The sequence below is a fragment of the Sarcophilus harrisii genome, chromosome 4 (assembly GCF_902635505.1).
Source record: "Sarcophilus harrisii chromosome 4, mSarHar1.11, whole genome shotgun sequence".
Taxonomy (NCBI): Eukaryota; Metazoa; Chordata; class Mammalia; order Dasyuromorphia; family Dasyuridae; genus Sarcophilus; species Sarcophilus harrisii.
The window spans coordinates 386014281-386038226 of NC_045429.1; the positions used below are offsets into that span (position 1 = coordinate 386014281).

The following is a 23946-nucleotide window of genomic DNA, read 5'->3' on the forward strand; positions in this document are numbered from 1 at the left end:
CTTAGACACAACTAGCTGTGTGATCCTAGGCAAATCACTTAACTTTGCCTCAGTTCCTTATCTGTAAAATGAGCTGGAGAAGGAAATAGCAAACCTTTAGAATCTTTGCCAAGAAAACTTCAAATGGGGTCACCAAGAGTAGCTTACAACTGAGACAATTGAACAACTATGTATCAAAATTAATGCCAGACACTGAAGATATTAAATATAAGGACTGAAATAGTATCTATTCTCAAGGAGTTTACATTCTGATATTGGTATCAAGAAGTACATGTTTAAAGTGAAAAAGATATAAAGTAGTTTGAGAAGGAGAATAGTAGCATTTGGAGGAATTGGGAAAGCTTCATGCAAGAGACCATGCTTGAGCTGCTGCATTTTGAAAGAGAAGGGGAGCTCTATGAGGTGGTGGTGAAGAGGAGGGAGAGCATTCCAGGTGGGAGGGCCTGCAGAAGCAAAGGCCAAAAGATCAGAGATGGGAGGAACGGAGAGAAGAGATGAGAAATAATGTCTGTTGAGCCTAGAGGAAAGATAGGTTGGGGCCAATCTGTGTAGAGTTTCAAAAGCTAAAACAGAGGAATTTATATTTTATCTTAGAAATTATGAGAGTTGATTAAATAAGTAGTCAGATATTACAAAGTTGGAAATGTTAGAGATAAAAGAGAAACTGTCATGAATCTATAAGAAAATCTGAAAGACATCAGAAGAGGCTTCATGGAGGAGGAGTCACATGGAGGAGCTGTGAAATTAGTGAGTTGGACTGCAATGGATGATTTTTTAGGACCCCTGTAGCACTTAGCATCCCAAGAATCTATAAATGATTGTTATTAGTAGAATTATTATTCTTCTATGATTAGAGTGAAGCCCTAAAAGGAGAGAGGGATGATAAAAGGGGGGAGATGAATAGGGAGCACATTCCAGGCATGGGGAATAATGGCTTATGCCAAAATACGAAGACAGGAGACAGAATGATGAGTTCCATTAAGAGAACAGCTTTGGCTGGAACAGTGAGTGCGTGAAAGGGGTAGTAGGAAACAGAGCTGGAGAAAAAGGTAGGCTGGAGCCAGACTGTGGAGGTTTTTAAATGCCAGGCTAGGGAGTTTGTATTTTATCTTAGAGAGAGAGCTGCTGGAAGTTGTTGAGAAGGGAAGTGACATGGTGAGAACTGTGGTTTGAAGAAGGTTATTTTTGTTGTTGTGTGAGGATGGGAAAAGGTGGAGATGGAAGGCAGTAAGCCATTATTCTAACAATTTTAGAGAAAAGGGGGAACTCCAATGGTTTAAGAGAAAGAGGGGCATTGGGAGTCCCAGTAGTTTAAGAAAAAGAGAAGCATTGGGTTTAAGAGCAGAAGGAGTGGTGGGAGTCCCAATAGTTTAAGAGAAAGAGACATTGAGAGGTTCAGTGGTTTAAGGGAAAAGAGAGGTATTGGGAGCTCCAAAGATTTAAGAGAAAGAGAGGCATTTGGAAGCCCCAATGGTTTAAGAATAAGAGGGGCAATGAGAGCCCCAGTGGTTTAAAAGGAGAGGTGGTGGAATCCCCAATTGTTTAAGAGCAAGATAGTTGAAAGCATGAACAAGGGTAGGGAGGAAGTGATAAGATGTGAATAATGCATGTGGACGTATAATGGACAGAATCTGGCAACCAACTGAACGTGGGAGTTGAGGTTGAGGGAAGACTCCAACGTGACAGAGCTTTTGAGCCTCACCCCTAGAAGATGGTTCTTCAAGTTATGTCAAAGCTCAGCTCCAAATATGTGAGATAACATGTAGTCTTTTCCAGAATCAGACCAGATTGCCTTCTCCAGCCTCCTCAGTCCTGTTGCAACTCTTTTGACATAATTAGGGCATCTTATTGTCTAGTGTGGATTTGGCCCTCCATACTAGCCAGATTCTTCTAGGTCTGCTGAACTTTGAAAAGAAGGAAAGCAGGGAAAGGAATGGGGAGCTTCATACAGAAGGTGGGATTTCAAACAGATGAAGAGGAAGAGTGGTATGGTAGGGAGCAGTACCAAAAAGTATTGGAGCTAGAAGATGAAGTGTCCTGTGGGAGGAGGATGGGAAAGAAGAAGAGGGGGAAGAGAAGGAGGGGTAGGGAGCAGCTCTGGGAAAGAGATCAGCTTTAAACAGAAACCAGATGGCAAGGAGATGGCTGTCTATTTCCCTCAAACCCTGAACTTAAGGGGCCTAGACCAAGAAGCAGTCCAAAGATAATCTTGGTCTGTGAGGAGGGAAAGCTGAGAGAGGAGTTTTCTCTTTTGGGGTAAGCTTTAGAGTTCCAGAAGCTCTTTACAGACAGCTGTAGTCTCTGAAATAACCCAGGTATGATGGCCAGTAGTGTGAACATGACAGATGAGGAACATGATGAGAAGAAATATAGCAGAGTTGATTTCTTGTCCTGGAACTTTTCACTTTTTTTTCCCAGAACCATCATTGACAGAGTTTACATGGGCAAGGCTCCCATCTCCTATAAGGTTTACCAAAACCTGCTTTCTCTCCTCCTCTAATAGTATGGGATAACTAGCCAGTCAATAAACATTTATTGAATACTTCTTCCATGCCATAGTGCCAAGTGCTGGAGATACAAAGAAAAGCAAAAAACAAAAACAACAATAATAACTATAACAACAATCCAGTCTTGCCCTTAAGGAATTGACATTTTAATGTGAGAGATCAAGTGTGAATAACCATATACATACAAGATCTATACAGGATAAGTTAAAGTAATCTCAGAGAGAAGATAATGAGTGGGAGTAGAGATATGGTAAAACTTCTTAGAGAATTTAGGACTTGATCCGATTCTTTTGTACAGCAAAATAACTGTTAGGACGTGTATGTTTATATTGTATTTAATTTATACTTTAACATATTTAACATGTATTGGTCAACCTGCCATCGGGGGGAGGGTATGGGGGGAAGAAGGGGAAAAATTGGAACAAAAGATTTGGCAATTGTCAATGCTGTAAAATTATCCATGACTATAACTTGTAAATAACAAGCTATAATAATAATAATAAAAAAGAGTTTAAGACTTGAATTAATCCTTGAGACAATTCAAGGGGTAAAGGTAAAGGGACAAAGAGGAAGAACATTTTAGGTCTAGGAGAAGAAGCCAAGAAGAGGTCTGGAATTGGCAGGAGTATCCTATGGGAGGAACAGCAAAAAAGGTCAATAAGTCCTTTGAGGATAGGAACCTAGTTTAATAATCTTTGTAACCTTCTGCTTTACCCCTAAAATATTCTTAGCATAATTTCGCACATAGTAGGGTACAAGAAGACCTGGATTCAAATTCGACCTTAGACATTTTCAGGATCATATTTATCTATGTAGACTCTCTCTACCTCATACATAAGGTTGTTGTGAAGATCAAATGAAATGGAAAAACCTTCAAATATTATATAATGCTAGCTGCTACTATTATTATTGTTGTTGTTATCTTTTGAGAAGCAATATTGCATAGTAGAGTCAGAAACACCTTGCATCTAAACCAGTCTTTGACACCATCTACATGAAACCAGGATCCGGCCTCTTAACAGATTGACCTCAGTTTTCTCTTTAGTAAAATGGAAATTACAATACCCCTCACTGCGTTGTGTGGATCAAATGAAATAATCTATGGAAAGGTTTTGAAAACCTCCAAGCCTTATATAAATGTCAGCTATTATTAGTAAGTACTTAATACAGACTTGTTTGGATTGAATGTAGTCCTTGGCTCAGCCTGTAGGCCAGTCAGTAATCCATCAACAAATATTTATTGAGCCTTTAGTATGTGCAAAGGCCCTGGACTAGGAGCTCTCAGGGGCTGGCAGCATAAGATAGGTCCCTGCCTCAAAGGAGCTTATAATCTATTTGAGGTAAGATACTCAGGAAAAGATAATTATCCAAGGTTCAGTACTAAGTACTCTAAATAAATAAGGCTGAATTTATTGCCTCAATTTCCTCATCTTTAAAATAAGGCTAATAATAACACCTGCCTCACAGTATTGTGAGGATCAAATGAGTTTTGGAAGGTTATGCAAATATGTATATGTAACATGTGTAAAATACTTTGCAAGCCTTGCTTAGGAGCATAAATGGCGAGAACCATGGACCTAAAGTCAAGAAGTTATTATTCATTCATGTCTGACTCTCTATGACTCCATCTGGTGGGTTTTTTGGGGCAGAGATTCTGGAATGGTTTGCCATTTCCTTCTCCAGCTAATTTTTACAGATGAGGAAACTGAGGAAAATAGGGTTAAGTGACTTGCACAGGATTACATAGCTACTAAGTGACTGGATTCAGATCATCCTGAATCATCTCTATCTACTGCACCATTTAGCTGCCCAAGAACTCAAATACCTGTGGTCCAATGTCCCCTTCAGGTTCCTTAGCAATGGAGAGCCAGACTAATCTTAGCAGAAGAGTCCCTCAGGAGGTAGTATCAATGCCAGTAGTGGAATGAATGCTGGGGTCAGCATTAAGAGACTTGGCTTGGAATCCTTGCTCAGCCACTTAAGGTGGGCTTCACCTGATACTCATTGCCTCTTGTAGATCTCCAAGACCTCCTATAAAAATGTAGGGGTCACTGAGGTTTGCTCTGTGAATCTTTCAGATGGTAGATCTCAGATTTAGAATTTGGAAACAACAGGTAGCCAGAGTGGGAGAGTAACAGACTAAGGTTTTGAGAGAAGGGGCATGGTTTTTTGGCTTTTTTCCTGTCATCTGCAATGGCCAACTCTATAGTCAGCAGTTTGTTCCAGGTTTAGGATTCAAATCAATTCAGCAAACATGTTTAAAAAACCTGGAATTTCTTCCTTCCTCATTCCCTCCTTCTTGCTTTCCCGAAGTCTCAGCTAAAATCCCAGTTTCTACAAGATAGCCTTTCCCAATCTCCCTTAATGCTAGGACCACCCCTCTGTTCATTATTTGGAATGGATCTTGTTTGTATATAGTTGTTTGGAGTCCTGGAGAAAAGAGGCTATCTTTTTGCCTTTCTTTGTATACTCTAGCAATTAGTAGTGCTTGGCACATGGGAGGTGCATAATAAATGCTTATTGACTTGATCAGCCATAGTCAGAATGCTGTAAGAGGATAGAGTTGGAAGCAGTCTCTAGCAGGACACAGTGTAGAATCATTTGATTTCAAATCAAAGGGTGTCGATCCAAATTCTAGCTCGGCTCACCTACTACTACTACTACTACTACTACTACTACTACTACTACTACTACTACTACTACTACTACTACTACCATCTATGAAATTGTAGGCAACTTATTTAACTGCTGTGCTCAGTTTCCTCATCTGTAAAAAACAAGGTGGGCCCTGAGACTCAGTGAGCTTTGAAGTCTTCAGTTCCAATTCTGCAATCCTATGATTAATCAAGCCAAGATAAGCTGTCCCTGGAACCCTACCCAGTTCCAGTATCATCTGTCCATGTGAAACCAAAGGTAGGCACCCGTTTGTTAAATAGTTGAATCCCTACAGAAGTGAGTGGGTAGAAAGAATGTCCTCTTTTGTTCTCTCCTAGCAACAAATACTATATAAGAAGGCATGTGGTCCTTGAGCCCCTAAATCAATCCTCTTCCTTATCTTTTAACACCCTCTTCCTTCCCAGCTCCCTGCTTACCTGCCATGTGGAAGACAATGCCCAGAATTTAAGGCTAACCCATTAATAATTTTGCTTAAATCTAATTCCTCTGACCTTTCTGAGCATGTGCCTCAAGCTAGGTGGAGCAGGTGGAGGAGGATGGGTGTACCCTATAGATTAGGGAACCTCAAGATTTTATGTTTAGGAAAACATAGATGAACCCCCATTGTGGGGAAGAATCAACAATTAATTCAGTCAGGCAGACACACCTGAGCTTAGGTGGTATTTCTAGCCAATAGATAGGGGTAAGAGGAATTTAGCCATTTAGTTTCTTGGCTTTCTTGTCCCTGTTAAGAAATTACTCCCTCTTCCTCCATCTCCCACTCCTTAAATGTTCCCTTGGTGAGATTTTCACTCCAAGAGCTCTTGATGTGCATTAAGGGTAGCTGGATGAATTGCCATGTTTTTTCCCCCAGTGCACAGTGTTGTCAGTGAAAACTGCTGGCCAGGAGAGAAGTTCAGTGGTTATCTGCTCTTCCTCTCCTGTTAAACTGAGTTTGTTGAACCTATTTAGCCCCTAGGGTTCTGACCCTCTCTTCAAATGCACTCAGATTTGCCCTTGGGACTAGAAGTTGTGGGAAGGGAAGGAAGAGACAGGCAGATGGGATATTGTTTAATCCCAATAATAAAAGCACATTTTTGTAGCACTTTAAAATATTTTCCTCATAACAGTTACATGGTTAGGCAATAGAAGCTCTGTTTGAGCAGTGAAGAAACTAAGGCAAAAAGCAATTCTAATGATTGGTCCAGGGACACTCAGCTGAGTAGGTGTCAGGGCCTGGACTAGAATGTAGGGCCTCTGACTCCCAAAGCAGTGCTAATGTATCTAGCTGTATTTATGTCTCTGTGCTTCAATGAGGCAAGGATTTGTAATTCTCTGAGCTGGTAGAAACCAAATTGAAACAGCTAAATTTTTTGTAGAGGAAAACTGCCCTTGTAATTTACTATGATGCTTTTAAAAATCCCATTTCATGAGAACCTTCCCCTTATCTCAAATAGGAGTAGTATTGTGGAGTTTTTTTTTTCCCTTTTCACTGAATTTTTTCCCACTCTCTCTGAATATTTTAGCTTCTGCAAAGTTAGATGCAAACAGATAAGGGGGGGCTGGAGTGTTTAGCAGGGGATCTTTCTCTGAGTATGGGCTCTCTCTAATAGTTCACCATGCTGCTTCTTTCTCCTGATTCTTCTTAACTGTCCAGGGTTGCCTCCGGTCTTTGTCATTCCCCATGTTCTGGCCTTGTCCAGAGCTCAGCATGAAACTTTACATCTGCTCCAGAGAGGAATGTTGGCCACCCTTCTTGGGTCCTAGGATGGTCAGTGAGGTCATATCGACACAGTATTTTGGGTAGAAGTCAGAATGAAACACAGCACAGAACTAAAAAGAGAGATTTATACTTCAATGCACTCATCCAAGGAGTGAAATGGCAGATGAGGGTTTGTAGGCAGGAAATTTTTGTTGAATTTTAAAAACAACTCTTTTTTTTACTATCAGAGTGGCTTCTATCAACCCAGATTGCTGGAGCTCTGACTTAAGATGGAATAGGAGAGAAAGCACTTGGGTGGGGAGCCAAGAGACCCGGTTGTAGAACTGGGTAGCTGTTTCTTTACCTCCCTGAGCAATCCTGACTAGTCCTCTGTGCCTTTGTTTCTTTAGCTGTGAAATTAGTGAGTTGGACTGCAATGGATGATTTTTTAGGACCCCTGTAGCACTTAGCATCCCAAGAATCTATAAATGATTGTTATTAGTAGAATTATTCTTCTTCTATGATTAGATTAGCTGATTGCCAACCAAACCTTGGAAATCTAAAAGGGACAACTGGCTTTGTCCGTTTACCAAATATCAGTTAATGACTCTATTTGAGGGGACTTAGTTTTTTCCCTTTTCCTGCTTAGTTCCTGAGTTGTGTGTGAAAGCTATTTGTATTTCAGTCCCCTGGGCTATACCCTCTGTTCTCTATGCTGATCCTGCCCTCTCTAATTTTCCTTTAGCCTATCTCTGTCTCTGCTAGGACTTTCAGCCCTACTACCAGGTGACACAAGGTATAGGCTTCGTCCATGAATCAGATTAGAGAATATTAAGACTCCCAGGCTCTACCGCTTGAATTTCATTTGGCCTTTATGTTCACACACAGCATGAGTTGTACTATGGAAGATTCTTAACAGCATTTCTAGAGAGGGAACAAGGTAAGAAAACCAAGAAGCTTACTTGTGGAATGGGGTCTCCATTCCACCTTTGTTCTGACAATCCCTTGTTCCTACTGGCAACTGCCAAAGACCAGGCATATCTTGTTGAGATCCCTTCATTCAGGGACCAGTGAGGTATTATTTCCTCTCTGATCTCCCCAATTGCCAACAGAGAGTGATTTCTCCTTCAAAATTTTCATTACACTTTCTCTTGACCTCTCCTCTACACTTATCCCACTCTTCCTTGTATTTTAGTTATTTGGGGTCATCTCATTGGATCTCGTAAGTGGGGGGGTCCTTAGATATCACCTAGCCCAACCCTTACCTTATCTTTTCAAATTAGGAAACTGGCCCAAGAACAAGTGAAACAGTCAGAATTCAAACCTTAGTCCTCATACTCTCAATTCTTTCCCTACACTAATTGTCTGTGGGTATCTTTCCTCAATACTACCCTTCCCCCCAATTGGATTATAAGATTTTTGAGGGTCAGCTGTCTGTGGCATCTTTATGTCCTTATATCCCAAGGCCTGGCAGTCTGCCCTCTACACAGGTGGTTTAAGAAATATGGAATGGAAACCCCATTCCCATAAGGGACATTGGTTCTTGGTTTTCTTACCTTGTTCCTTCTCTAGAATTGTTCTTAAGAACCTCTCACAGTAGAGCTCATGCTGTGTGTGGGCATAAAGGCCAATTGTAATCCAAACCACAGAGATGGGAAGTTTTAATATGCTCTGATCTGATTCACGGACAAAGCCTATACCTTGTGTCACCTGGTAGCAGAGCTGGAAGTCCTGACTTAGCAGCCCCATAATATATCTCAAGGCATTGGCATCTTGTTAAGAACTGTTCTTCTGATGGGCCACAGGCCATCTTCAGCGGAAGTAATTATTGCTTAAGCACCACCTGGGCAGGGATACTCATCCAGCCAGGGTTGACTGCCCAAGGGAAACATCTTGAATGAATCTGCTAGTATGTCTTTCTTCCCTCTGACTTCTACCTCTTATCTAGCTATCTGAGATCTGAAAGGAGTTCTCTCATACCAGCAGTACCCACTCTGCCCACACTTGTTGACAGTGTCAACCACTGAAAAATTGTATTTATCACAATGGTTCCAATATAAGTGCTTATTACCATGACTCCTCATTGTAGTCTGGTCACCATTAATGAGTTTAGGGACGTGAAGATATCCACCTATGCAAGTGCCTCAGAATGCCCCTGGGTTTGTTTGGGTAAGTAATTTTTTTCGGGGGGGGAGGAGGGGAGAGGAGAGGGGCAAGTGAATGACTTCTGGCTGAGAAGCATAGGGTCCTTTTAATTTGCTTTGGAAATGGGCAGCAAAAATATTTCCTATTCCCTTCCTCACTACATCAACTGACAGATAAAAGAAAGTAGAAATGAGATCAATAGCTTGTAGTCATTCACTGAAAAACAGGCCAAGGAGAAGACCCACAGGAGACTCACTGCCCCTGAAAGGGCTTGAACCCCAAGATTTCCATTGCCAAGGTCCCTGCTAGCTGTTGCTTCTAGGGTGTCCTGAGACAGGTCGATGTATTGGGAAATGAGAGAGGGTTGTTTTGCAGGAAAGCAAGCAAGTGATTATGTTCAGGATTACTTTGAAGATATTGGAATGCTGAGGATTACTGTTTCCTGGAAAATCCTACCTTAGTCTAAAAATAAAAGTACTTGAAAAAATAAAGGATCATATATTTAGAGCTGGAGGAGTCCTTGAAGCTCATCTATTCTGACTCTCTCATTTTAAACCAATAAAAAAATTCAATGACTTGTCCAAGGTCAACACAAGCAATAAATGGACAGCAGTAGGAAGGAAACCTAGGCCGTTTGTCTCCAAATCCAGCATTTTCCACTGACCCACACTGTTCCTTGGGAGGACTTTTTTGGTTTTCAGATTTAAGAACAGTGGTTGAAGGATGCCCTTTCTCCCCAGTTCTTAAGACTATGAGGGATCGATAGGGAGAGAAAAAGTCATGAGGATTCAAATCCATTCAGTGACTTCCCACTTGCCCCATTCCATTTTCTTTCTTAGCCCTTAGACATAGAGGAAGATGAGTGGTTAAAAGCTTTCTCAGAGTCCTGGCTTTCCCAAATCTGAGGCTATTGAGGGGGAGAAAGAGAGACAGAGACAGAGACAAAGACAGAGAGAAAGAGAAACGTGCAGAGAACATTTTATCTGGGAAACTTTCTTTGTCATTTACCATGGAATAGTTTTTACCTGAAGCAGGTTTAGTCCCTCAGGTCCAGTAATTTAGGTTTCTGTGAATACTATAGAATCTTTTTTTACCCCTTTCTCTTTCCTTATGGGCTGATTGGATCTCAACTTGCAGGCATTTCCTCAGTAAGATTTCGAGATCTACACTGCCTTTTTGGTTTGGCAGTGAGCTCTGGCAGAACCCCTGGTGCCTCTATTTTAAAACCAGAGAGGGGGGAAATCCCCCCTTTCTCTTTGCCAACAGATAGTATAGAATTCTCCAAGAACAGAGTGAATAAATACCCACTCAGTTAAATCAAATCATTTCTGGCATTTATCTGGAAATGGAATATTCCATCGCCTTCAGCTCTGTTTAAGGGAGGGCTGCTTGGGGTTGGGAGGACTTCCATACCTTTGGCCCTTTGGGGCCCATCTCTAGGTCTAACAAATGCTTCCTCACGGAGGACTGGGAAAAGTGAAGCTGAAATTGGAAAAAAGCCCTAAGCATTCAGAACTTAGCTATGTTGGGAGGGAACTGGATTGTGTCCAATAGACTCTGAATACCTTAAAGTTTCAGGATAAGAGTATGTGTTCCCACCTCTTTCCTATTGCTCTCTCTCCCTTTTTCCTGGGAAATTTGGTCATTTGCCTCCTAAGAAACAGAAGAACATGCATAAGCATTCATAATCTGAAACCCCTCACAACTCTTGCACTATGTCCTTTCCCTTCAGAAATTTGAAGGTAACCATTTTCCCTCTTTAGAATGGGCGTGAGATTGTTAAGTGGGAATTGTTTCATATTTGTATGTCTATTGCCTAGCACAGAGACTAATCTATAGTAGATATTTAACAAATGATTGATTACTTTATCTATGAAATCTTTCCCTCTGTTCTTAGTCATTTCATAATTCTAGGGATCCATTTGTGTGACCTTATTCTAACCCTCCTTGGATACATATGTATAGTATATCTAGAGAGAGCTCTGTCAACTGTATCTAGTCTGCCTCCAAGGGATCTGTCTTTTTTGTTCTTTTGAATAAAACTTGACACCTAGTCAAAACTCAGTAAATATTTCTTAAGTGACTCATTATATTGGCTGATGTGATTAAATGGGCCTAACCCCACTTCTGGAAAAGAATCTTTCTTATATGTTCCCTGAAGAGAAAAGACAAGAAATTAATCTTCCTATCATATCTTGTAAATGTTGCCATTCCCCTGTTCAGAAATTGCCCGTGGCTTCTGATTATCTATGATTTCAGAGCCAAATTCGTTGGTCTGGCATTATTTGGCTACATCCTATGCAGACAACCTTACCTCTTCCCATTCTCTATAACAGAACTTTCTCTTCACTCTCTGGAGCACAGTGGCCTGCCTGGAAGATACTTCCTTTTTTTCTTGTTGTTCAGTAGTTTTTCAGTGGTATTCGATTCTTCATGATCCCATTTGAGGTTTTCTTGGCAAAGATATAGAAGTGGTTTGCCATTTCCTTCTCTAGCTTATTTTGCAGATGAAGAAACTGAGGCAAACAGGGTGAAATGAATTGCCTAGGGTCACACAGCTAGTAATATGGGGCTAGATTTGAACTCAGGAAATCAAATCTTCCATATTTTAGACCCTGCAACATCACTTCGCTGCCTCTCCTCTTTCATTTTTGTTTTTCCCTCCCTCTATACAAAGTCCATTTATCCTTCATGGGCCAGTCCATGACCCCACCTCCTATATGTGGTCATCTCTGATCACTTGGGACATTTCATCTCTGAATTAAAGGGTTAAAGACATAGTTAAAACAAAGGAGACATAGCTCATGCTTGCAGATTACAATTTATTGATGTAAAAATAAAGGATAGAGGGAGAGACCCACTTAGAAATCTAACCACCCAGAGGTCCAGCTTCTCATAGTCTCAGGATCCATTTGCTGCCCACATTTAATCACCAACATTACAGATTCACCTTGAGTAACCTCTTCCCACTTCCCCCACCCCCAACATAGTACATTCCTTTGTACCTAAAAGCACCAATCCAAGGGAAGAAAATCTCATGTACTTATATAAATCTACCAATCAGAAGTAAGCCAGTTAAGGATATACACCTGAGGAATTTTTTTTTTGTATGTCATTAATCCCACTGGATGTTTCTGCATTAGAAACCATCAGTCCTTGCCAGAGGCCAGGTCTGACCAGACAGCCTCACTTCTTCAGCCATGTACTTCAAAATGAGAATTGTACTTATAGTTCAATATATGATATATAATGACCCAGGCATTCAGTAAATATTGATAAAGTGCCTACTGTGTCTCAGACACAGGTGTTAAAGTTTCTAGGTATGCTAAGTGTTAAGAATAGAAAGATTAAAAATAGAAGAATAATTGCCCTCTAGCTTAAATTTTACTAAGGAAGATGAATAAATATATTCTTATATATGCTTAATGATACAAAGTAATTCTTTTGCTACAGAAGGATTAAGAATTTAGAGTATCAGGAAGATTTCATATAAATGGTGCTGTCTGAGCAGAGTCTTAAAAGTATCTAAGGAGTCTAATTGGGCAGCAAGGTAGTACAGTGGATAGAATTTTCCAAGCCTGGAGTCAGAAAGACTCATCTTCCTGAGTTTAAAGCTGGTCTTAGACACTATGATTCTGGACAAGTCTCTTAACCCTATTTACTTCAGTTTCTTCATTTTTAAATTGAGTTGGAGGAGAAAAAGGCAAATCACACCAGTATCTTTGTTAAGAGAACTTCAAATGGGGCCATGACTGAAAAATAATAACAACAAATGGATTCTAAGAATCAGAAATGAGAAAAGAGTGCATTCCAGTAATGGGGGAATAGCCTGGACAAAGGCATGAAGAGAATAGATTATTATGTGAGAGGAACAAAAAAGCTAGTTTGAATAATTCAGAGTCTGATTCTTTTTGTACAGCAAAATAATGTTTTGGTCATGTATACTTATTGTGTATCTAAGTTATATTTTAATATATTTAACATCTACTGGTCATCCTGCCATTTAGGGGGGGGGGTGGGGGGGGGTAAGAGGTGAAAAATTGGAACAAGAGGTTTGGCAATTGTTAATGCTGTAAAGTTACCCATGTATATATCCTGTAAATTAAAGGCTATTAAATTAAAAAAAAAAACTAGTTTGGCTGCAGCATAGAATATACATATATATATATATATATATATATATATATATATATATATATGATGAGGAGGGAGATTTGAGGAACAGAGATTAATTAAAAGGCTATCATAGTTGTCCAGGAAAGATGTGACAAGGTAATGAACATATAAATGGACAGAAGGGGATGTATATGAGAGATCTTATGGAGGTAAAAACTGATAAATAAGAAATTCAGGGACTTGATCCTTTACTTAGTTAATCTCACTTCAGCAGATAGAAATTTTATCAAGCTAAGGCACTACTAGTCAATGAAAAGGCCACCTAGAGCAACATTACTATTTGTTTTATATGTGAATGTCTTTTCTCTCCTCAATTAGGGAAGGGATATAATTGTATACCTACTTCAAATCCTTTGGATAGATGAGATCTTAACTTGAGCTCTGGATTTTTAAAATAAGTTAGTAACTTTATTTCAATAAAATATACAAGATTACAAAGTAAATTTTATTTCAATAATTTTTACTTTGTAATCTTGTATATTTTATTTTATATATATAATAATTATTCTGAAAAGGGATCTAGAGGCTAGTTTACTAGATTTCCCAAAGGATCCATGATACAAAAAAGTGGAAAATCCCTGTTTTATTTATTTTGGGGGGGAGGGGAAGGCAATTGGGGTTAAATAACTTGTGTAGGGTCACACAGTTAATAAGTGTCTGAGGTTTGATTTGAATTCAGGTCCTTCTAACTCCAGGACATGTGATCTATCCATGATGTATCTCACTGCAACAAAGAATCCCTGTTTTAGAATCTGGAATGAGTGAATGCATAAGTGCATAAATGAAAAAAAGAGAATGCATACTCAAAAGGATAAGATTTACTTAGATTCTTAAGTCCTTTCTCATTTATGCTTCCAAAATGAATTCTCTTTCCATAGATCTTAGATTGATGATTGTTGTAGTTCCTCTGTCTTCTCTGTCTTTTTCTTTTCTTTTTTGAAAAATTATAATAGCTTTTTATTTTTATTTTTTTAATTAAAGCTTTTTACTCACAAAGCATATGCATGGGTAATTTTTCCAACATTGACCCCTGCATAACCTCCTGCCGCAAATTTTCCCCTTCTTCCCCCATTCTCTCTTCCGCCTGGCAGGCAGTCCAATACATGCCAAACATAGTTTTTTTTATTTTTCAAAATACATGCAATAATCATTATCGACATTCACCCTTACAAAACCTTGTGTTCCATATTTTTCTCTTTCCCTCCCTGCCCCACCCCACCCCACCCCTAGATAGCAAGTAATCCAATATAGGTTAAACATGTGCAATTCTGACTTCTTTCAAATCCTAACTAAATCTCACCTTCTGCTTACCTAGTCTTAATTAAATGGTGATTGCCTCACTCCAATTGAGCCCCGTTAAAGACCTTACCTTAAAAAGGCCAAAGTTTCCCATTGCATCCAGAGCCATCTCCAGTCATCCTGATCTGTATCTTGCCACTGGATCCTGATGACTCTGGAAGACAGAGAAAGGGCAAGTAACCTTGCACAGCCCTTGCCCATTTAAATTTAATTCACTTGCATGTCATGGCATCACCTCCCAGAAGTCATGGTCTTCTTGGAAAACAAAGGACAAACAACAATAGCAACAAATCTTACATTCTACCAGAAGTCTTTCTCAATTCCTCCTTAATTCTAGTGCATTTCCTCTGTTAATGATTTCCAGTTTATCTTGCATTTTTTGTTTGTACATAATTGTTTTATTCCCATTTATTCCCCTCAGGTTCCCTCAGGACCCATTTTGTTTGGTTTTGACTGTTCTTTGTATTTGCTGCACTTCCTCTACTGCCTAATGTGTGTATATATATATATGTGTGTGTGTGTGTGTGTGTGTGTGTATATATATATATATATATATATAATTTATATACATATATACACATATATATAATTTATATACATATATACACACATATATATGTGTGTGTATATATATATATATATATATATAAGAAATGCTTACTAATGTGACTTGAATCTGGTCAAAAATGCATCCATGAGCCTTTGGCCTCTCTGTCTCTAGAGAGCCAGGTTAACCCTGCCTCTGTTTGGAAAGAATGGAGAGTGGACAAGTTGGACCAAGGTATGCACTTATTCAAGAGCAGAATGAGCCAGGTAATGGTTTCCTATGCATTTTTCCACCGGAGCTGCCTTAATGGCTTTTAAAGGAGCAGGACAATCACTGCTTGTCTCATCTTGTGTAATTAGATTTTTCCATTGTTGCCCCTGTGCATTGTCTCCATTGATTGTTCCTGGAGCCTTCTGGGTTCCCAGATAAGAAATACCTCCGCCTTCATTAGCTTTCTGTTTTTCTCCCCATCAAAAGAATCTAGAAAAAAAACAATTTTTTTTTTCAGTACAGGCCCAGCCCCTTTTATGGCAAAGTTTCCTCTAGTTCCTGAAAAATACCTCCCCTAGTTTACATGAATAATTCTTGGCTTTGGGATTAGGGGTTAATGTAATTGTGATGAAGATCACTGGTTCCAGGAGGAAAGTTTCCCTCTCCTTGGGCAGATTCAAGCTTTAATACTTGATGACTGAAACAGCTGTCTCTCAGCAAAAAGAGAAAAAAAAAAAATGGATCTATGAAGTGGGTTTTTTTCCTCTTTTTTTTTTTTGTTTGTTTTAACCTTGGGATTCAAAAGTTTCTGGCAACTGAGATGCTTCCTACCATCTGGCAGAGCATTGGGTTCTGAGTCTACTCAGCTGCCTTCTGGGATTCCACATGGTATTTTGACTTCTCCATTTCAATTGTTCTGTTCCATTTCTAGAGTCAAAATTCAAAAGAGCATGGATTTGCAAACAGTAGATATTATTTTGAAACCTGGCTTTTCTTCTTTATTCCTTTATTTTAGGACTGATCACTTCATCTCTCCAGGTCTCTTGTTTCCCTATCCATAAATTGGTGCTTGTGGTAATGAAGCAGATTAAATTCTTTGTACATCTAAATCCTATAAGAATTCAGGTTAGGAAATAGAGAACCTTATAGTTAGTATCACTGAGTATATCAGTTTCTCAGAGTATAAATATCATCTCCATGCAGGAGATGTTATCAGAGTATATAGCATCTGGAAGTTAGGAGATAGATAAGGACCAAGTCTTCATTCCTTCATTATTCTTTCTCAACTCAAACAACTTTTTTTTTTTATTTCTTTCTTCTTGCTGGTCTTGGGTCTTGTACCTCAATAATGCACAGTGTCTAGTGAACACAAGGCTCATTCATGATGTGTTAAAGTAGGGCACACATGGCTTCCATTGTTGAAATCATAGGATTTTGCAGTGAAAAGGGCTATAGAGAGCATACAATCCTTGAACAGCATGGTACAGCGGCTGAGGGAAAGCTGGATATGGAGTGCCAGAGTCTGAATCCTGGCTTTATCTCTTAATCTTCATGACTCTGAGCAGGTCACCTTTCTGAGTCTCAGTTTCCTCATCTGTAATCTGAAAGAGTTTGACCTCCAGGGTCTCCTTCAGCTTTAAAAAACAGCCCAACTTGGGATGGAAAATGCCATCCGCATCCAAAGAAAAGAACTATGGAGATTGAATGTGGGTCGAAGCATAGTGTTTTCACCTTTGTTTGTTTTCTTTCTTGTGTTATTTTCCCCCTTTGGCTCTGATTTTTCTTGCACAATATGGCAAATATGGAAAATTTTAAATGATTGTACAAGTATAATCTATATCAGATTTCTTTTTGTTTTGGAGAGGGGAGAGGAAAGGGAAGGAGGAAGAAGAATTTGGAACAAAAAGACTTACAAAATGAATACTGAAAACTATCTTTGCATATATTTGGAAAAATAAAATACTATTTAGGAAAAAAAAGACCATGGCCCCTCAAATAGACTTAGCATTTTTCTGGACTATATATTATTTTGGGTTAGCAAGGCTGTGTTCCTTGCAGAAAATACTTAAGAAACAGAATAGATGTGTAGATAGCTCAGCCCATTATGGAAATAATATGATGAGTTGTGTTCCCAGACTTTTCCCCATGAAATCTAGTGACAGTCTGGTCATTAGAACATTAGAGGATGTATCCTGTCTTATATCATAGTTACTATAGATTATCACATACACATACACATACACCTACACACATCCATTTATATACATTGCAGCCCCCCCCCCCCCCCCATTATAATGGAAACTTCTTTAAGACAAGGGCTCTTTTTGCCTTTTCTTTATATCGGCGGTACTTAGCACAGAGACAAGCATAGGGTGAATACTTTGTCATTATCATCATTGTCATCAGTTCTTGTTGATTGCTGATTATTGTCTTTGAAACTGAAGTTCAAGCCAAGGAGAAATTTCTCTGGTATCTCCTTCTGAAGGAGGAAGTTGCCAGGAGCTAGAATCCTGCCAGTAGGTTTCTCCTGAGGGGGCCATGGGAATGCAGATGGTTAGGTTTATATGATTGTTTCCTTAGTGGGAAAATGGGACATGGTGACCAGATATTCTGAATTTTTTAAGGATAGTATTGATTTCAGATACATTGACCTATTATCTCCAAAAAACATCCCAGTGTTCCAGAACAACTGACATTTTAGCAGATCAGCAGCAACTCAATGAATCAAGTCAGGAAGCACTACACTAAAAATATTCTTCATAGATAAAAGATTGAAACACGCCAGAAAAATGACAGATGATCACAGCCTAAAGAAAACCCATAGATATTCATTAGTTAGCTATTCAGTCCCCAAGTATTTATTAGGTATCTGCTCTGTACCAGAATGGTACAGAACAGATACCTAATAAATACTAGGATACAAAGACAAAAATGAAAACGTTCTATATATAAATGGAAAGAGCCCTTGGTCGAAGGACCTGAGTTCAAGTGCTGACCCAGCAACTTAATAGCCATGTAACTATGAAAAGCAAATAACTTTGCCTCTCTCAAACATCCGCCAAAAGAAATTAGCCTAGGACACATTGCCCAGCTGAGGAAGAAGATTGAAGCCACTGAGGGCACCAGGCTATTGTGAGAAAAGCACTTTGTAAATCTCAAAGTATTACATAATCCTATTGTTCTTTTTTTCCCCCTGAGGTAATTGGGGTTAAGTGACTTGCCCAGGGTCACACAGCTAATCAGTGTTAAGTGTCTGCGATCATATTTGAACTCAGGTCCTTCCTACTTCAGGGCTGGTGCTCTATCCACTGTGCCACCTAGCTGCCCCAAACATATTTTTCTTATAACTATAAACAATTAAGGGCCAACTGTGGGTAGAAGTCCAGCTTCTAATATGTATTTACTAGGTGACCACTAGCCAATCAACCCTCTAAAAGCCTAAGTTAGAAATGAGTTGTTCTCTGATCAATATATTGTTCTACGATAATTCCAAAGGACTCATGATGAAAAATGTTATCTGCTAAGAGACAGAGACAGAGAATTTTTTGATTCTTTTTTTGGGCAATATGGCTAAAGTGGAAATATGGTTTGCATTGTAAAGGGCCGCTGATAGTGGGGGAATTCTGGGTAAGATATAAGACCCTTCAGCCTAGAGGGAACCTGCTGACAATGTCTAATTTGGCTCCCCATTTCCCTTTGGTGTTCTCACCTTTCCTGAGAAGTCGAGGAAGGCGTGAACACCTGTGTTCTACTTGAAGCTAGAAATACTTATAGCAGGGTGCTTACAGTTAGACTTGCTCAGTGTGATTGATGAGATAATGGTTCTCTAGTTAGCACATACTTAGTGTGCTATAATGATGTAAACATACTGAGGTATTAAAGGGCTAAGAGGACTGGAAATAACTCACTCCATCTTTGACCGTGCTGGTGGCTCTCTTGCCTACTTCACTAAAGACCAAGGTGAGTCCCGAAATCCTCCAGAGAGCTAACCCGGACACTACATTTAATCTGCTTTTGGAAGATCAAATCAGATAATGCATATAAATGGAGTTTCCAGAATTTAAAAAGGCACATAAATGTAAGTGTTAGTTATATTTTGAAGGAAGATTTTATAATTTTTAATTTTGATCAATATACTTGAAAATTAATTCAGTAACTTCCAATGGTTCCCTATTACCTCTAGGATCAAATATGTAATTCCCTTTTATCTTATTTAAAGTACTTCATAACCTGGCCTCTTTCTACCTTTATCCTGTCTTTCTACACCTTACTCCCCTCCACATATTCTGAAATACAGTAAGCTAGCCGCCTTGCTGTTCCTCTCTTATACAACATTCTATCTCCAGACTCCAAGAATTTTCAGTAGCTGTACTCCATCGCCTCTCCTTCTATCTATCCACTTCCTGGTTTCCTTTAATGTCAGTTAACCTTGAATCTTCTGCAGCAGACAAGTCTTTCCCAGTTCTCCTTGTGCTTAGTACTTTCCACCGGAAATGATCTCCAGTTTATCCAGTGTATAATTTATTTATATATAGTTGTTTGCACTTGTCTTCCTCTTTAGAATGATTTACTTTAGAACAGGGATGGGTTTTGTTTCCTTTCTTTATATCCTCTGTGTTTAACATATAGTATTATTGTTGTGTCTGACTTTTCATGATCCCTTTTGAAATTTTCTTGGCAACAAGATTGGAGTAGTTTGCCATTTCCTTCTCTAACTCATTTTACAGATGAGGGAACTGAGGCCAATAGGGTTAAGTGACTTGCTCAGGATCACACAACTAAGTGTATGAAGCTGGATTTGAACTTAGGAAAAGAAATCTTCCTGATTCCAAGCTCAGTGCTCTATCCCAGTACATAGTAGGTGCTTAATAAAGTTGACTTGACTAACTCAATAACTATCAACTAGAAGATGATGATATATAGGAAAATCTTCTAGAAATTATAGGGAAGGAGAAAGGGTATAGAGGAGATAGAATTTCAGACCAGGGAGAGATCTCAGAGGTAATTCTGTTCCATCCTGAATCAGAACAAAATTCTCAGTTAACAAGCACCTGCTATGTTCCAGGCACTGTACTCAGCTCTCTTGAGCAGTATTTGACGAGAGGTACTTCTAGTGGAGGGTTTCGGTGGAAGGGAACCCACTAACTTCCCAAATTAGCCCATCCACTTAAAATAGTCCATATTATGAGTTTTTCCTTATCTTAAGGCCAAATTTGGTTCTTTACAATTTACCATTTCCCCTCTCCCCCCTCTCCACATTGTTCTTAGTTTTACTCTCTTGAGACAAGCAGAAAAAGTCTATTCCCTCTCTTACTCTCACAACTTTTCAAATATTTGGAGATACACCCTCCATCCTGCCCATCCAACTAATCCTTCTCTTTTCAGGTTAAGCAGCCACAATTATTCAAATCCTTCTTCAAGTTACCTGGTTTTCAGTACCCTCCATTTCCATGATGGGAGTTTGCCACACATGATGAAAATCACAAATTTTTTGGATTGCAATATGTATGTGTTTTCTGTCATGTGTCTATAATTCTCTAAGTATCATATAAATACTTGGTATAGGTGTTGCCATGTAGATACTGGCTCAATGGCCCACAACATTTCAAGTTGTAAAGCCAGTGAATGTTATATCAACACTATACAAGTATTTATATGCATACATGTATGTATGTATATATACATATATATGTATATATGTACATACTAGGGGAAGAAAAACATGTGTAAGAAAATATATATCCCAATATTTTGTTTACAAAACATAGTTACTATTAAAGTAAATTTAAAGCACTCAAGAAAGAGTGACCTGTTTTCACCTTCACCATTTGTTCACTCTGCAGTCCCAGGCAAAGTACTAATTTCTCTGGGCCTAGGTGAATTCATTTGTCAGAGTGAGAATTCCCACCTTCTCTGTATTCTGGTGAAGCATTTTTTGTGCCTTGAGGCTTACCAGAGGTACTGGTACAGTACTGACCAACTTTCAGGAGGCTCTCACCTTCCTTAGAATTAGCCTGACCAATAAGTAGGAACCCTCTTTCTAATGAGTAGGACTTTTCTTTGTTGATTTCTAGAGCAAATCATGGCGGAAAATCAAGAACATGGTGCACTGGTCTCCCTTCGTCATGTCCTTCAAAAAGAAGTACCCTTGGATCCAGCTGGCGGGGCACGCAGGTAGGAAGGAGAGGCTCCTTTGGCCACTCCCAATAGAACTTAGGAAATCCCCTACACGTTGAGGGGAGGGTGACATCCATTATAGTCATGTCTGCCTTTTTGAGAAGTTAGAAGTTGAAGTTCGGAGGGCAGAACTTGGGCCCCAGAATGTCCCCAAAGAATTTTTGAGTAGCTAGGATTAGAGTTAGATAGAGGCAAGTGGGTGGTACAGTAAATGCAGTCAGGAAAACTCTAAGTTTAAACCTGGTCTCAAAGTCACTTAGCTCTCATTCTCTGGGGAAAATAATAGCATATATCTCACAGGATTGTCAAGAGGACCAAATGAGATTATACGTATAATACAATGCTTAGCATGGTGACTGTCCCATAGTAGGCAATATACAATTAGCTATTGTTATATAAAGTGGGATAATAACAACTCTAACTACAGAGGATTGTCATGAGAACCAAATGAAAATTTATGCATAATAAAATGCTTATTTAGAATGGTGGCTGGCCACGATATATAAATGTTAATTCTTATTATCTATAAAATGGGATAATAATGGGACTAACTATACAGGACCAGGAAAATATACTTTTGTATCACCCTACCATCCCTAGCACAGTACCAAGTGCCTGAGAGGGGCTCCATAAATATTTTGTGAAGACTGGTGCCACACAAGTTCTATCCCAAGTCCTAATTATGGAGCGGAGGTTATACTCTGATTCTCCAAAGCTATACCAAGAGATCCATGTTCTAGTAGATCCTTCCAAGTTGAAAAGGCTTCAAGAGCAGACCCAATTGTAGAGAGTAAGTCAACCAGCTAAATGCAGAGAAGTTCATGAAAGAAGTTTGGTTTCCCAGATGATTAATTTATTTGGCCAGAGCAACTCACAAAGGACATCAACTAATTATTAAAAAAAAAAAAAACCTAACCACCATTTATTAAATGCTTACTGTATGCCAGACTTCGTTTACAAATTTTATCTCTTTTGACCCTCACAAAAACCCTGAGAGGTAACTGCTATTATTATCATCTCATTTTACAGATAAAAATGACAACAGTAAATATTTATATAGATCCTTCTATGTGTTAGACACTATGCTAAGCTTTTTACATATATTCTCTACTTGATCCTTCCAACAATTCTGTGAGGTAACTGCTGTTATTCTCATTTTATGGAGAGAAAATTGAGTCGAACAGTGCAATGTCCAAGGTTCATATGAGATTTTTCTGATTCCAACCTCAGAAGTATCTAATGGACCACTTAGAGGAGTTATAAGCTGCTTGAGTAGAGAAAATTCTCCCCTGCTCATTAAACAACAGATCCTTGAAATGTTGAAGAAAAGTAAATGTGGAAGGAATATGGAATTAAATGGACAGACAACTCTTTGAAAAAACTATTTTTAGTTTTTTATATATCATGGATCCCTTGGGCTGACTGGTAAATCCTATGAGTCCCTTCTCAGAAAAGTGTTTTTCAACACATAAAATGAAATTTATGAGATGATAAAGAAAGACAAAGGTTAGTAAAAATGATGGTGTAATTTTTTAACCATCCAAATTCATGTGAAATCTCTTCTCAGACAAGATTATGAGCTCCTGGACTAGAGTATTAGGGCATGTGTCTACTCACCCCTTGCTGTACTTTCCTGTTCCCCAGTGAGGGAGACATGAAAACACAGAGATCAGCCCTCAAGGGCTGAGACCAGGAGAGGGTCCTGTTATGCCCTAAAGCAGAGCTGTCAAATATAGTGACCCATTCCTTCTTTGTAATGCTTGTGAATGGCAGCAGAGGACTCTGTTGAAGTTGGCCATATTTTTAGCAACTGCTCAAGCAGCTGTTGAGTTGTTTATGGCTCTGTGGAAAGAAATGGAGCCATTAGGGTGCATGTGAAGAGCACATCTGAGGTTATGAGTTAGAGAATTTCCCTTGGAAGCCTAGAATGAAAGATTTTGCCAATTCAATTTATTCCATTTTCATCCAGTCCTTGCTATTTATAGAATAGCACCCTAAGAATGGATGCAAGCCAAAGTTTTCGTTAAGACACAATCTTTAGATCCTTATGGACCTTACAGTATAGCAATTACTTGGGGACCAAAGTTTTTTCCTCTGTCTTGTGATGCAGGGAGTTTCAAAGCAGCAGCCAATGGCAGGATTTTGAAGAAACACTGTGAATCAGAGCAACGTTGCCTTGATCGCCTTATGACAGATGTTCTGAAGCCCTTTGTCCCTGCCTACCATGGGGATGTAGTGAAGGATGGAGAGCGGTACAACCAGATGGAGGACTTGCTGGCTGACTTTGACTCTCCCTGTGTGATGGACTGCAAAATGGGAGTCAGGTGAGCTAAAGTTATGTAGTAATGAGGTCGCATAGTCATAGAGGGGTTTTTGAGGAAACTGATAATGGAAGGAGAACCTCTGATCACTTGTTGGGCCATGGATTCAAGAAGTGTTCTCTAGTTCCTAGACATCTCAAGAAGCTTGAGCATTTTTCTAGGGATGGTATCCAAATTTAGCTTCATTCAAAGTTGGTAGAAGAAAGACATGATTAGGAGTAGAACCCAGGTTAGACCATCCCTATACATTTTATAGTCTGACTCTGGATGACCTCCCTTTGGATTAAAGTGGGGCCTGCTCCAAGACCTCCATCCCTGAGCTAGACTGGAGGGATGACCTCCAGAGAGTTGTTTGAGATGAGTTCATGTTGCCAGATACTTTATCTTCTATGCTTAGCTTATTTAGGGAACAGTCAAATAGTGGGA

General features: G+C 39.3%; 1 protein-coding gene across 1 annotated transcript in view; it reads left to right on the forward strand.

Moving 5' to 3' along the window:
• Positions 1–23946, forward strand: part of ITPKB (inositol-trisphosphate 3-kinase B) — a 166695-nt gene that overhangs the window by 115432 nt on the left and 27317 nt on the right. Inside the window, exons 3-4 of the mRNA XM_003767760.4 lie at positions 21097–21196; positions 23310–23523. Coding sequence (XP_003767808.1) covers positions 21097–21196; positions 23310–23523 — 314 coding nt within the window. The remainder of the gene's footprint in view (positions 1–21096; positions 21197–23309; positions 23524–23946) is intronic.